Genomic DNA, 15037 nt, shown 5'->3' on the forward strand with positions numbered 1-15037 from the left:
TTCACCTGGGTTTTGGGAACAATCTAAACGTTGCTATAGAATTTTTTTAAGAAATGAATGACCAATTTTTCATCACTAAGAATGCAGAATTCAGCTTCTACAGAAGTTCTTGTGCCTTGGAACAAAATGCTGGACCAAATTCTACAGTTTAGGACTGAAACACTAAGAACAAGTTCATTTAATTAAAAAATGACCCCTAGAGTGTTGCTTTTAGCATCTTCCGTGGGACTTTTGAACCAACTTTTTTCTTTTGGTCAGTTTTAACAATTATTTTAATGAAGGTTTATCAGAATCTATTCATAAAAATACAGAACTGTGTTTTTACTTGAGCTGTTTGGAATCCTAAAATCACTAGAATGGTAAATGTTGCACAGTATCACTAACTGAGCCTACCAGGAACAAAGTACATCACAGAATCATAGGGTCTGGAAGGAACCTCTGGAGATCATCTAATCCCTGTTTAAGCAGTATCCCTACAGGAGATTAAGCAGGAAATTGTCAAAGCTGGATTTTGTATATCTCCAGAGAAGGAGACTCCACAGCCTCTCTGGGCAGCCTGCTCCAGTGCTCTGTCACTCTCACAGTAGAGAAGTTCTTCCTCATGTTCAGATGGAACTTCCCGTGTTCCAGTTTGTGCCTGTTGCCCCTTGTTCTGTCACTGGGCACCACGGAAGAATGCCTGGCCCCATGCACTTGACTCCCTCATTAAGCACTGATAAGATCCCCTCTCAGTCTTGTCCAAGCCGAACAGCCCCAATTCTCTCAGCTTTTCCACATGACGGAAGTGCTCCAGGCGCCTCATCATCTCTGTCACCCTCCTCTGGATTGCCTTACTTACATTTGAATAAATACTTTGTCCTTACTTAGCAAAACTGGACCTACCAGATGTTAACTCAATTTCAAATTCTGGAAGCTTGCAAAGAGGCCAATGGTTATGCCAATTTTTTTCAAAACAGAGTTAATTCTGGCTACTGTAAGATGAAACTTAGAGAAGGCATAAAGTCAGAGATGTGAAGACTTCAGTTTCTTTCCCAGGCAATTATATCTTTAATTGTTAAAGATGAGGACATTGCAGTCATTGTTATTAAACTCAGCATGCATATTTTAACAAGCAACATATGCAATACACACATAAAAAGCAATTATCAAGAGAAGAGAGTAACAGGGTGCAAATAGAAAATCATTAGTAATTGTGAATAATGGTAGCCAAAGTAAATTATTCCCATTGAAAAGCGCTGGGTTATTTGAAATGTTCTGTTTTATAATTACCTTTATATAGAAAAATCACATCATGAGGTTCCTCATTTTGTATAAGTGGTTTGCACAAAACATCCAAAGCATGCATAAGAAAAAAGAAGCTAGGTATTCCATTGTCACAGCTATGTAGAGGCCTGCAAATTTAGTTCTACTCTCAGCAACCATTTGGGGCTGTTTCCTCATCCACTATCATGAATATTGAAGGTTCTTCAGTTGAACGGCATTCTTAATGAATCGAGTATTTACTCTATAATAATTAATTAGGTTTTTTTTTCCAGGTGAGAGTTTATGTAGAAATAATTCTAATCAAATCGATTGTTTCAGTTCTTAAAAACTGTGACTTTTTTGAAATGATTGCTGTAGATTTCTTCACAGTTAGGAGCAATTCAGCTCATCTGCTGTGAACTCACTGAGACATTCTTAAGCCACTCAGTGTCTTACTTTTATGCAAGAGGACTGCATCCGCCTGCTTATGGCTCAGGGATTTCCTGAGACAGAGCAGTAAATTTTGTATTTATCAACTAAATTTGAGGATGGAAGAGGAGGATAGATTTGCAGAGAGATTCTCTTTTCTGTAAATGCTGGTCTATTGCTACTTTTGTAACCTTTGTTCCTTAGTAGAGACTCAGAGAAAACTTGAACAAACCAAAGTAAACCCCAAAAATTATTTTTTTAGCTTCATAAGGAAGAGGCCTAAAGAATCTTGGGGACGAGAAATGGGGCAGGACTGATTTCCAGAGGGAGTATTTCTGGTGCCATTAGCTTTTTGTGAATTTTTAATCTGAAAGTTTATATCTTAGATCCCTTAAATATCAACAGCTAAGAAGAGGCAAGGAGAGAGCAGGGGTGTGTCCTATTGCATGTAGAAACTCCCCCATACCACTGATAATTATTCTTTCCCTGCTTCGTGTTTTTTTCTAATCCTACAACTTTATTTTCTTTTTCAAATACTCATGTCCTCTTAATTCCTAACTTTTATTTATGTGTCTGGTGGTGTTGTGGTAGTGTTTTATTGAATACAGGGATGTTTTCATTCTGGGATTTGTAAGCATTTTGAAGTAATTCCAAGTTATTTCCCAACTGTCAGTGGCTCTTGCATTTATCGTGTTTCCAGGAGTTAAAAGGATCCTTGTGGGTCCTTTCCATTTTGGAATATTCTACGATTCTATAATTTAGCCTGATTATGCTTTATTTATTTGCTGTGCCAGTTTTAGCAAGGCAAAGTTTGTACTGAGAAAACTAAGATGTGCTAATAAGGAAAAAAAAATATTGTTAACAGCTCTCCCATGGTATGTGTTCTGTTTTAAGGTAGTGTTTGAATAAATTATAGTATTAATCCATTTCCTAACTCATTTATCATTAAACTATTATTTGGAAGGGCAAACTTTATTTTGAAAGAATTCTCAGAATAAGTAATTTTAGGAATTGCTCAACCCCAAACCAAACAATGCAATCAAGAAGACCAACTTGTGTTTTCACTGTATGTACATGCAGAGTTGTTTAAGTCACATCATGTCCCAGCCATGAAAAGGCTAACAAATTTTATGTTGAAGACTGCCAATGAAAAGTACCTATTTCAAATTAGTATTCATTCTCTGAAGTGATTAGAGTGTGTCATACCATTAAGAATGTACATCTTTCAGTGCAAGCTGGCCTGTAACCAAGGAGCAGTAAAATGCAGTGAGTGGTCCTATCTGTAATTCATATTCAGGAGATTTGCTTTACAGAATCAGTCTTACTTAATGCACCAATTTACTGCAATAAAGATAACATTTTCTCCTTTCTATCCGTGACTGCCCATCATAATATTCAGTGCTTCAGCTTTCCCTACTTGGAGAGGCTGTGGTATTTCCATCCTTGCAGGTTTTCAGACAAAATTCATTGTTCAGTGATAGTTCTGTTTGGAGCAAGAGATTCCAATGGCTGACATCTACAGGTCCCTTCCAGTCCACCTTTGTGTGATTCACGATGCTATGGCTGTAGGTGGAGGCTGGGGACCATGGGGAAGCTCATGTCATTGATTGTGGGTAAGAAAAATAGAAGTCAGTGCCATGAGGGTATATAGTAATCTCTTTTATGGCATTGTACTGCGAGGCCAAACAGGCCTTCATAGTGTCACAGGTCTGTTTTCAGGGCACCTTAAAATAAATTCTAAACTGTAGACATGCAGATCCCAAAGCGTGGGATATGGAATAAGTGAAAATACATCATGGTCCAGTGCAACAGATACTGTACATTAGCAAACAGTGTATTTTCATGCTGACAAGAGAAGTTGCTTGTAGCTTGAAGTATGAGTTTTTCCAGTTCTGTTTGTTTGTTTCTCCTCTCAGATAGTCTTCTCTTTTTGGGATTGCTTTAGAAGGTGATAACTTTTCCTAAATTTGCATATTATTGTAATTGATATACTGGTTTATATTGCAGAATCATCAAATTATGCTACTGTGAAAAATACCATTTATACAAAGGTATTTAAACTGATTTTGTTTAATAATAACTTGTGTTAGGTTAATACATAGTTGTTTAAGAAAATTTTAGCACTGGACAATATATTTTTAATGGAGAATTGTTTCTTACCTTCTATGAACTGAATAAATCACACATTTCCTGCCCGGAGACAGAAACCTTTACTTTTGTTTTGAGTGCTTTAATACATTTGTTGTTTTGAAATGCTCTGAGTATTTTCTTTCATGAGTACAGGTCCATCCTTTGATATCCAGAAGAGTTAACCTTTGCACTTTTCTATTTTAAGCAGTCTTGCTTTATGCATTGTATTTTTTTCTTTAAATCAATATATAACACACATTAATGTTATCATTACCATTTGACCTGGTTTTACACAAGACAGAGGGAGTCTGTCTGTCTTGGAAGCAGCCATTTTTTTTCTTGCCATTTCACCGTAAGATTGAACACATGCTGAATTCTATGACTATGTTACACATTTGCTTACTGGGAGCTGCTGGACTTATAGCTTAGGGCCTAATTTAGTTCTGTTTACCCAACTTTCTTCTTTCACATCTGTTTTTTGTCTTTTTTTTTTTTACATTCTTTTTTCATATGTACAAGATGTTGTCTCTTTCTCTTTGTCCTCTATCTTACTTCTAAAATAGCCAAGTTTAAGATCGCTACAAAATATAGTTTGATAGAAATATTATTAAATAAATGAGTACAGTCACTTTACGTAGCTTCCACTTAAGGAGTTAGTTTTGGTATATCTGAGGAAACAAGACTTATGCTGTCACTGTATGAGTCTTTTGGTACCTTGAGCAAGGCCTTTGGCTCAGTCTCCCACCACATCCTTATCTCCAAAATGGAGGGATGTGGATTTGATGGGTGGACCACTCGATGGCTAAGAAACTGGTTGAAAGGCCACAGACAGAGGGTGGTCATCAATGGCTCTATGTCCAGGTGGAGGCTGGTAACGAGCGGCGTCCCCCAGGGGTCTGTCTTGGGACCGGTGCTCTTTAACATCTTTATCAATGACATCGATGACAGAATCGAGTGCACCCTCAGCAAGTTTGCTGACCACAAGCTGAGTGGTGCGGTCGACACAGTTGAAGGAAGGGATGTCATTCAGAGGGACCTCGAGAGGCTAGAAAGGTGGGTCTGGGTGAACCTGATGAGGTTCAACACGGCAAAGTGCAGAGTTTTGCACTTGGGCTGGAAGAATCCCAGGCATCCCTACAGATTGGAAGGAGCGGTCCTTAAGAGCAGCCCTGTGGAGAAGGACCTGGGGGTCTTGATAGATGAAAAACTTAATATGAGCCAGCAGTGTGTCCTTGCAGCTCGGAAGGCAAATGGTATCCTGGGCTCCGTCAAAAGAGGGGTGGCCAGCAGGGACAGGGAGGTGAGGCCCCATCTGGAGTACTGCGTCCAAGTGTGGAGCCCCCAGTACAAAAAAGACAGGAAACTGTTGGAAAGGGTCCAGAGGAAGGCCTCCTCAGGGGACTGGAGCACCTCCCTATGAAGACAGGCTGAGGGAGCTGGGCTTGTTCAGCCTGGAGAAAAGAAGGCTGCAGGGTGACCTAAAGGGAGCCTACAAACAGGAGGGGAATCAAATCTTTGAAAAGGTAGGTAACTGCAGGACAAGGGGAAATGGTTTTAAGTTGAGGGAGGGGAGATTTAGGTTGGACGTCAGGGGAAAATTCTTTACAGAGATAGTGGTGAGGTACTGGAACAGGCTGCCCAGAGAGGTTGTGGATGCCCCATCCCTGGAGGTGTTCAAGGCCAGATTGGATGGGGCCCTGGGCAACCTGGTCTAGCATTAAAGGTGGAGATTGGTGGCCCTGCCTGTGGCAGGGGGGTTGGAGATTCATGATCCTTGATGTCCCTTCCAACCCTGGCCATTCTGTGATTCTGTGATTCTCCAGAAACTTTTGAACATAATTTAAAACCTCTACAACTTTTCAGAGAAGGTTGTGGCAAGGTGGCCTCTTCTCCCAGGTAACAGTGATAGGATAAGAAGGAAAGGCCTCAAGTTGCACCAGGGGAGGTTCAGATTGGATATCAGGGAAAATTTCTTCTCCAATAGAATGGTGGGTCATTGGCACAGGCTACCCAGGAGTCACCATTCCTGAAGGTGTTCAAGAACTTTGTGGATGCAGCACTGAGGGGCATGGTTAATGGACATGGTGGTGATGGGTTGGTGGTTGGACTAAATAATGTTAGAGGTCTTTTCCAATCTTAATGATTCTGTGATTCTCTTTGTTCATATTAAGAACAGTGAAACTTGGCTCAGAGGCTCTGGTTAGTTCATTTTGGTTAAAGCACGTTGACCAGTACCATAGATTTACCCCCACACTTTTAAATTTCTTTTTATTACCCATGAAAATATATAAATTTTCTCCTTGAGTGCTCGTTAAAGATGACCAGTGTTACTTTCAGAGCAACAGTCAATCTGAAGTAAAAATGTCTTAAAAATATACAAGTACTTGCTTTGAAGGTTTACTGTATGCCTGTATGGGAACTGCTGAATCATCGCCTGAACCTCTGGTTGACCACCTTAGGCAAGCAATGAGTCAACCCTGGGAGCACAGGTGAAGGCAATTCACCTCCGCTACCAGAAGGGGAGGAGCCTGGCTCCACCTCTCCTGGACCCATTTAAGAGCTGAACACCACTGGGGAAGGTTCTCCTTTGGAGATTGCTCCTCTTGGAGTCTTTTCAGCAAGCCTAGGACGAGGTTAAGCTTTCTGTCCGTTCTTCTTTGGTGTGATAACCTGTTTAGCCTAACTTTCTTTTCTATTTCTTAATTATAACATCCGCATATTCATTGATCATACGATGCCACTGGCATTAGAGCTAGATAACTGCTGCACAGGCAGCTACAAATCTGTTGTTAGATATTCTCCGTTGCCTAATGTGCATAAAAGCCTGAGGGATTTTTTGTTTGGTTACTGTTTTTGCTACAAAGTGTTTTTATTGGTTTTAATGCATTAGCTGGTTACCTATGAAGCTGAGCCGGTTTACAAAAAATATTAATCCTTCCAGGGTATGCAAATACTAAATTTACCAGAAACTGTTGTTGGTGATATTTCTGACAAAGTAGTCATGGTACTTTTAAGCCTGTTCTTGGCTATCTGGGTAAGGATCAGAAAGTTGGAAATGGTTCTGAAAAGAAATTGGTAAATGTTTTAAGTCTTCTGAATGATTAAAAAGAGGAGAAAAAGCTGTTTGCTTTATTTTTGCAGGTAAATATTTTTGTTTGTTCTAAGTAAATACTGAGTTCTAAACTGAAAAATATAAAGCAAAGAGACAAAAAATTGAATGTTCAGTTTAATGAAAATAAAGAACAGAAATTATATTTAATCACTGTTTTTTTTTTTCTTACTGATACAATTGATGCATGTTTGACAGAAAAGCTTTATGACAACAGTTGTTTTCCGAATTCTTCTCCAGTATGAAGAATATAACGAGAGAAGTACAGGTCATTTTTAAACTTCTATTTTTCTTGTAGCTCTAAGTCACCATATTGATCACTCTTTTGGCTGAAGTAGAATTGACTTGACTTCTGTACTCAGTCAGTGTTGTCAAGTACTGGCTCTGGAGCCTCTGGATTCAAGAATAAAAATCATGACAACAGCTGAATGAGCTGTCAGCCAGGCTGTTGTAGATGGTCAGCTTTATATAAGTATTTTCAGGAATGATCACCAGACAGGCATTTATTTCTCACTGGAGTATCTGCAGAATCTGTCTTACGCAAGGAGGAATTGTGTGGGATGAAGATTTTCTTTCATTGAGGAATTCTGGGCTTAAATCAGTAGTTAGGTGAGCTCGAAGTAGGAGTCTGTGATATGAGAACACATTTGTTTTTTATCAACCAACCAACTGCAAACATAATTGTAAGTGAAGTCTGTACATAGTAATGATGGATGAGTTACAGGATAGGCAGAGGAAAACACTATTCCACTATCTTGTGGTTACTGTTTGAGATCTGAAGTCATTCATTTTATTCTTTGTTTTTTTTTTTTATTTCAGAAGAAATAATGCAGGTGACAGGGAGAAGGCACTACAAGTCATGCTTCAGGTCCTGCAGACGTGTGATCACCCTGCTCCAGATATGTTTTGCTTGTGTGGAAGGATATACAAGGATATGTTTCTTGACTCTGACTGTAAAGATATCAACAGTCGAGATTATGCCATTGAATGGTAACTGAAGAAAGCCCAAAATCTTTCTTTAAAAACTTCTTCAGGCTTTTACAGTTATGAAAAGCAGAGCTGTATGATGTAGAAGTTCAAAAGTTTCTTGTTTCTACTTTTTTAATGGTTTGATTTGAGTAAGTGATTAACTGAGCACCAGGTATTTGGATACATTTTCTTGCTTCTGTACAGAGAGAATACAATGGCTATAGGATGATTCACCTAACTCTTTTCAAAGAAAATCTGCTTCAGGGCCACGATAAAAAACATGTGTTGGTTCTTTGTGCAAGGATGGCGCCTACCTTTGAGCTCTAGGACATAAGATGATGTACTTTACTGTACCTAGTGTATTTAAGGAACAGTACTGATAACTGCATTATCTCAATATCTCAAACTCTAATGAGTGTCAAGTTTAGAACAAAGCACTTGGAGACAATTTGTAAAACTTGCACTGAAGACTAATACTTTCATTGCTTTTCTTGTATGAATAATACAATAAAATCATGTTTTATTACATGAAAGAGTCTAGCAGTAAGTGGTTTAAGTGTTATTTTCACAAAGCTACAGAAAGTAGCAGGATATACAACTAAACAGGTTTTTGTTTCTCACCATAAGAGAGTTCCTTTGTTCCAAGTGCTCTTTGCAATGCATCAGAGGAACTAACTAGCCATATAGTCCTTCCAGTAAATTAATAGCTTAAAATGGCTACCAAAACTATGCAGTATTTACTACTGAGTGAGATGTGAGCTCCTGACTCTTCTCTGCAGGTACCGCAAAGGGTTTGAACTCCAGTCAACACTGTATTCAGGGATTAACCTTGCAGTTTTACTACTTGTTGAAGGACAGCAGTTTGAAAGCTCAATGGAACTGAGAAAGATAGGTAAGCATCCACTCATAGAGCCGAGGACGTGTTTTTTGCCCCTCTCCCTGTCTATTGAGGTGGGCTGCATGGATAGGAACATGGTTCAAGCTTTTTAGTGACATGTCCCCAGTGGCAGCATAAAACACAGGGATCTTGAAGTACCACTTTTTATTTTGTTGCCTTGGTGCAACTTTCTAGTAACTAGGTCCACTTAAAGGGCTCCAGGTGTAGGAGGGGAACAAGGACTGACTTCAGCACTATCCATGAATTGTCTCTCCCGCACCACAGAGATTATCCCACTGTATAGCTGGTTAAGTCGCGCTGTGTGGTTCATCTTTCCTTGGGGATGTCAGGGAACAATCTACAGGATTTATGTTGTCCCTAACTGAGAGATTACATGGAAAGATCTATCAAGACAGTAACTAATTCTGTACACAACTTCCATGTAAAAACTCACCATTATAAGTCTATAAAAAAAATTATGAGATAGAAACAGCATTTTTTCAGCATCATATGTGATAGGAGTTCTGGCTGTTTAAACCATGTTGGGGATGTTATTTTCAGCCCTAGCCTCTGTATTAAGCACTCTTTTATATTTTTTCTGAAGAACACTTGCTCTTCTTTATTTTTCACTAATGCTGAATCATATCTTATTGGACTTCTATTGATAGACATGAATATATTAATATATTAGTGTTTTACTGATAGAAAAATGTTTCAATTGAAATTTTACAGGTGTACGGTTAAACAGTTTATTGGGAAGAAAAGGGAGCCTAGAAAAAATGAACAATTACTGGGACGTGGGACAGTTCTTCAGTGTGAGCATGTTGGCTAATGATGTTAGTAAAGCAGTTCAAGCAGCAGAGAAACTATTTAAGCTGAAACCTCCAGTATGGTATGTAGTAGAAGGCTGTAGCACAAGTACCCAAATCTGGGAAATACACAAAGTAAAACCCTGTAGGCTCTTGATCAATTTAACTGGATTTTTCCATCATAGATTGTAACGCTAATGTTATACTCTGTTCTCTCATTCTGGGAAAGAAAGGGCAAGAAAAGGAAAAGGTTTATAAGAACTTAGAGATCAGTGACAATTCCTTGTGAAACAGTACTTTTCAGACTTGAGATTGCTGCTGCTCTATCCAACTCCCATTTTCTACCTCATAATATCCTGTCCAATTGTCACCTAACTATACGTGTGACTACACCCTTTTGCAATAAGATGTTTATGAATATCCAAGTGAGTTTGTGACTTAAGGTTTATACTAAGTAAGCTATTCTTTCAGAAATGCACAAAAATTGATCATTCCCATCATGGTAGCTTTTAATGTACACTTGATTTTGCTTCACATTATACTTGCAGTTACTTTTTTGGATGTCTAAGTCAGTTAAGTGCTTTTAGGATCTGGTTAAATTCTGTTTTCTCTCTGTTAACCCACTAATTCAATACGTTCTAGGTACTTGAAATCATTAGTTCAGAATCTGATGTTAATACAGCGTTTCAAGAAATTCACCATAGAACATTCTCCTAAACAAGAAAGATTGACTTTCTGGCTAGATATAATTTTTGAGGCAACGAAAGAAACAACTCATGGATTGAGATTTCCAGTAAGATGTTATGTCCAAACAAGTCTTGTTTTTCTTATGTTTCTGGATTAGATATCACCAGAATTAGAAGACTCTAAGCACAGTACTTACATGTTTAACTGCCTGTTATTTCATTGCATGAACCAAACCCCTGTATTCTGCAAACCTATACTTTTTAAAAAACATTTGACCCACTGCCAAAAAATCATTGTGAAGAAATACTTCTAAGTCTCATAATAGAAACTGTTATCATATCATTTTGTTAGCCACAGGAATGCAGCTTCTTCCTGCCTCATCTTGCCCTTCTTTCTCCCCTGGAAAATTTTTAGGCCTTATTTCGTGGTTACCTATTGCCTATTCCAGAGCATTAGTGTTTACTAAACATGTTGTCATGTGCTACCTGCTGTTTTATTAAGGAAAAATATTCTCTCTCTTAGGTTTTGGTGATAGAACCAACTAAAGTCTACCAGCCTGCATATGTTTCAATCAACAGTGAAGAAGATGAGAGATCTCTTTCTTTGTGGCATGTCTCTCCCACTGAAATGGTAAAAACTGTCATCAGATGCATCTCGTATTGTGATTCATCATGCTTAAATTCACTTTTTCCCATATAGATCTGGAGTGCTTTGCAATCATTTAAAATTTACTACATTTATGCAAAGCACAAGTCTTGATGCCTCTTGTGAAGATGCAAAAATTGACTTTTTACAATGAAAACTATTAGATAAGGTGCTGGAGATTAGGAAAGAAATATGGATGGATAAAGTTCAAGAAGGAATATAGACAGTATAATCTTTTGAGAAAGAAATAACTTTAATTTCACACTGGGATGTGTTTGACCACTGTTTCCTGTTGGGATGGTGTAGGTGGAGGCTAAAACTGTAGAGAGGAGGAGCGTGAAAAAGATGTATGTTAGAGCAAGGCTACACAGTTACCTTGATCTGTGAACTTTTTTTCCAGTATGTGTGCTACTTCACTACTTGGAGTGAATGTGCCTGACATACCACTCCTTATGGAACAAATTCTTGGTGTATGTTTAGTGATGTGAAATACAACTCAGCTACTAAAGGGAGGGGGGGCTACATTCCAAGGCACAGGTTGTCCTTCTTTATTTCACCTCCAGTGTGCTCCCTGAGCTATCCTTGTTGGCCGAATACTTCTTTAGGAAGAAACATGAAGTTTTCTTTCCCTTCTAGCCTGGCTAAAACTAGGGCATAGTTTTTTGTTTTATATGAAAAATTGATCATTTGAGTCAAAACATAATGTTTGGTAAATTGTAATTAAAGTGTTTTTTAAAATTTAATTTTATTTGAGGAAATATTCCCTTTTCTTCCATCCTGCAGTGTTTGCATTCTTTTTTCTTCAAGTGAGTAAAACAGCAACAATTCTCAAAGGAAAGATGGAGGATAAAAAAAAAGAAAGGAAGGAAGGAGGAAGTAATGGAAGAGAGATTTGAGAAAAACTTTATTTTGCTTTCCATGCTGTAACTTTGTAACATTTGTTAAACAGTGTCTGTATTAATCTGATATAGTTCTGTTTTTCACAGAAACAGATTCATGAGTGGAACTTTGCAGCTTCTTCCATAAGGGGAATAAGGTTGGTATGTCTGAAAAAATGGGGTTTTTTAATGCATGCTTCATATTTCCCTTGAGTGGGAAGTCTGGATTCTGCCTTAAATCTTTCCAGTGCATTGCCTGTCATAAAAGCTGCTTCTGTCCAACTTGGCTTGAAATGTCAAAAGGGAAAAATTTTCCTTTCCATGCATGAGCAGAGCTGTATATTTCACATAGAAATACACATCTAATATTTGTTTATGTATTTTCCTGTAGATTATCCTGTTTTCAATTGTATAGATGCTTTTCTAAACTTGTGCTAAACTTCTATGTATTTTCAAAGTTGGGATATTTTGCTGCTAGAAAGGTAAGAGACGGGTAGCCAGGAGAGAAAGCAAAATGAAGCCTATGTTTACATCCTGGTGGTGTCTATGGCATTCTTGCTCTTTGCCTGTATTTTGCAGACTGTAGTTTAGAACTGGAGCAAACGTAAGTGCAGGCAGCATGAGATGAGTCTTTGCTTTCTACCTCAGTCTGTGAGTTACTGCGTTGGTAGACTGAGCCTTCTTAGAGATGTAAGTGGCTCTTTCCTGGGGCAACTTATATAAATGCATAAGCTTAACTGTTTGACAAACTTTACTTACCTAAGGTGTTCTGCAGTTCTCAATGCAGAGGTTTTCAGGGCTACAGTTATCACTATAAGCCTTTAAATGATATGTCCCAAGTTTGTCATCTGTGAACTTGAATGATTTTTTTTTTTTAAGTAAATAAGCTCAGTGAAATAGAAGTAAAATTCTGAGTAAGGTGAATGGTAATTGCTATGAAAGCCTGTAATTGTGAGTGTGGACTTAGATCCTCTGATGTCTTTGGAATTTGCTTCCAAGAGCAATTTTTAGTTTTAATGAATACAATGTGATGTGTTTTTCTGTTACTCCAATGCAGTATAAATGGATGTGAAGTTATCATTATTGAAGCAAGCCTGTGGAGCTGACTGAGCATAACTAAGCAAACCATTTCTAAAACACGTTAATCACCTCTGGTCAACACATCACACAAATCAGTCATGACTGAGAAAGATAACTTCTGATTAAATAGAGACAAGATATTCATTTGCTATGATTCTTAATCACGCTGGGGTTACAAGACTCAAGGAAACAGTCCATTTATATTTAGAGGAACTGGATGCTTTCTAGGTATATGACAGCTTAAAATTGTAATACTTTTGAAATGGCTTTTACGCCACAAGAATAACACAATTTATAATACAGTGTTTAGTTACTCTATTGTCTGTCTCACATTTGCTTGGGGAATTATCATCTTGCTTTGCCATATAGTTCTTGTGCCAGGTACATGTTTGCCTGTTTTGCTAGACTGGGAGCTCCTATATCACAACCAAGTTATAGAATGGCAAAAGCATATTTTCAGATATTTCTGAAAAAAAAATCTTCTGGCAGAATTTTAATATTTTGGAACATCTATCAGTACAGCCCTAAATGGTGCTACAGTAAGTTGGTTTTATAATGTTCTGCACCATTACTGTAATCTGCTGTCACATATTTTAACTAACAGGTTCAGCAGAGGCCAAGTATGATCTGAAAGAGTTTGACTAGAGCAACCAGACAAGAACAAAAATGCTTTTATTCATTTAATTCATAAAAATAATGTTTGTTCCATAACAATCATAGCTTAGCACTTATGGAGAATGCTACTGAAGTGTTTGGAATGACAAGAGATTCATTCCTGGGTTTACTTCTGTATTTCAGGTTTGTTTAATGGCCTCTTCACTTCTAGCTTCAATGCATTTAGATGAGCTATATATGCAATAAATAATCACTTTTTCAGAATTATTGCTGCAGTTTGGAGTAAATATTGGTCGTCCTAAAACTAGTTGATTAGTATTAAAGCCATAAAATATATACTATGAAGGATCTGCTCACTGTATCTCCTTGCTCAGTTTTATTGTGACTGTAATGGAAGTATAAAAATATGAAATGCTGGTCAAGCTTAAAAGACAGACTTTCACGATATCTAGATTGTTGTCAAAACAATTCACTTCCATAGAGGTATCAAGAAATACCCTGAAATCTGGTAGAACTATGTGAAGATGGAAGGGAAGAAGAGCAACAAACCTTAAAGCACTTGATATAAGTCAGCATCTTACCAAAATAAGCAGTAGCTTAGGCATTCATTAAACTGGGGGTCGTTTTTTAGTCTGAAGGATATAAATAAACTCAAAGCTTCTAGATGTAGTGAAGGTTAATATAATTGCAATAGCTTCCAAGAAGAACATATTTGTTGGAGATTTCAATTCAAATAAAAATTACCTTCACTTTTTTCTGCTTCTTCTAATGGTTATGTCCAAAATAATCTTTTCTCAATGTTTCTTTTTACAGTATTTCCAAGTTTGATGAACGATGTTGTTTTCTTTATGTGCATGATAACTCTGATGATTTTCAAATCTACTTTTCTACAGAAAACCAGTGTAGTAGGTGAGTTCATTTTCTGTGGGTATTACATGCAAAATATGTCCCAAATGTAATTAATTTAGTGAAAATTGAAAGCTAACAATTTTGCCTGAGAATTTTTTTCTTTCATTTCTTTTTTCTTGATTGAGAAGCAACAAGCTAAATTCTGTGGTATTTAAGGTGATGAGAGCAAAATCCCATAACATGCGTTCACTGATTCTGGTCAGTTTAAGTAGGTTATTCTAATGTATAACTACTATTTGTTTTGTCTCTTGGCCTTGTCATGCATAGTACAATAATGATTTAGATTCCCTTACGTACCTGTACAGTTTGATTTACATAAGAGCAACTGGATGCACTGAAAATTCTGACTTGCATTATATCACAGATACCTGTTATGGTTTGCCATAGAATCATAGAATGGTTTGAGAAGGGACCATTAAAGGCCATCTAGTCCAACTCCCCTGCAATGAGCAAGGACAATTGTATTCAGATATTTTGTGATAATGATTATGCTGTCTCTTAACAGTAAACCTGCTGACTAAGTTTCAGACCTAAATATAGACCAGATTCTTTCTGGGGACAGATAATGACATATAGGTCTTCTGAATAAATTAAGAGTAATTTGTTAATATACCCTATTTCAGGATGAACTATATATTTTCTTGCAGTAATTATTAAT

At 37.5% G+C, this 15037-nt stretch overlaps 1 protein-coding gene across 1 annotated transcript in view; it reads left to right on the top strand.

Annotated features, from left to right (window-relative positions):
• MAP3K15 (mitogen-activated protein kinase kinase kinase 15) overlaps positions 1-15037 on the top strand; it is a 78297-nt gene that overhangs the window by 39544 nt on the left and 23716 nt on the right. Inside the window, 7 exon segments of the mRNA XM_031599345.2 lie at positions 7730-7900; positions 8659-8771; positions 9489-9648; positions 10208-10358; positions 10775-10882; positions 11884-11933; positions 14284-14379. Coding sequence (XP_031455205.2) covers positions 7730-7900; positions 8659-8771; positions 9489-9648; positions 10208-10358; positions 10775-10882; positions 11884-11933; positions 14284-14379 — 849 coding nt within the window.

This window comes from Phasianus colchicus, chromosome 1 (assembly GCF_987193195.1).
Source record: "Phasianus colchicus chromosome 1, bPhaCol1.hap1.1, whole genome shotgun sequence".
In the NCBI taxonomy this organism is placed as follows: domain Eukaryota; kingdom Metazoa; phylum Chordata; class Aves; order Galliformes; family Phasianidae; genus Phasianus; species Phasianus colchicus.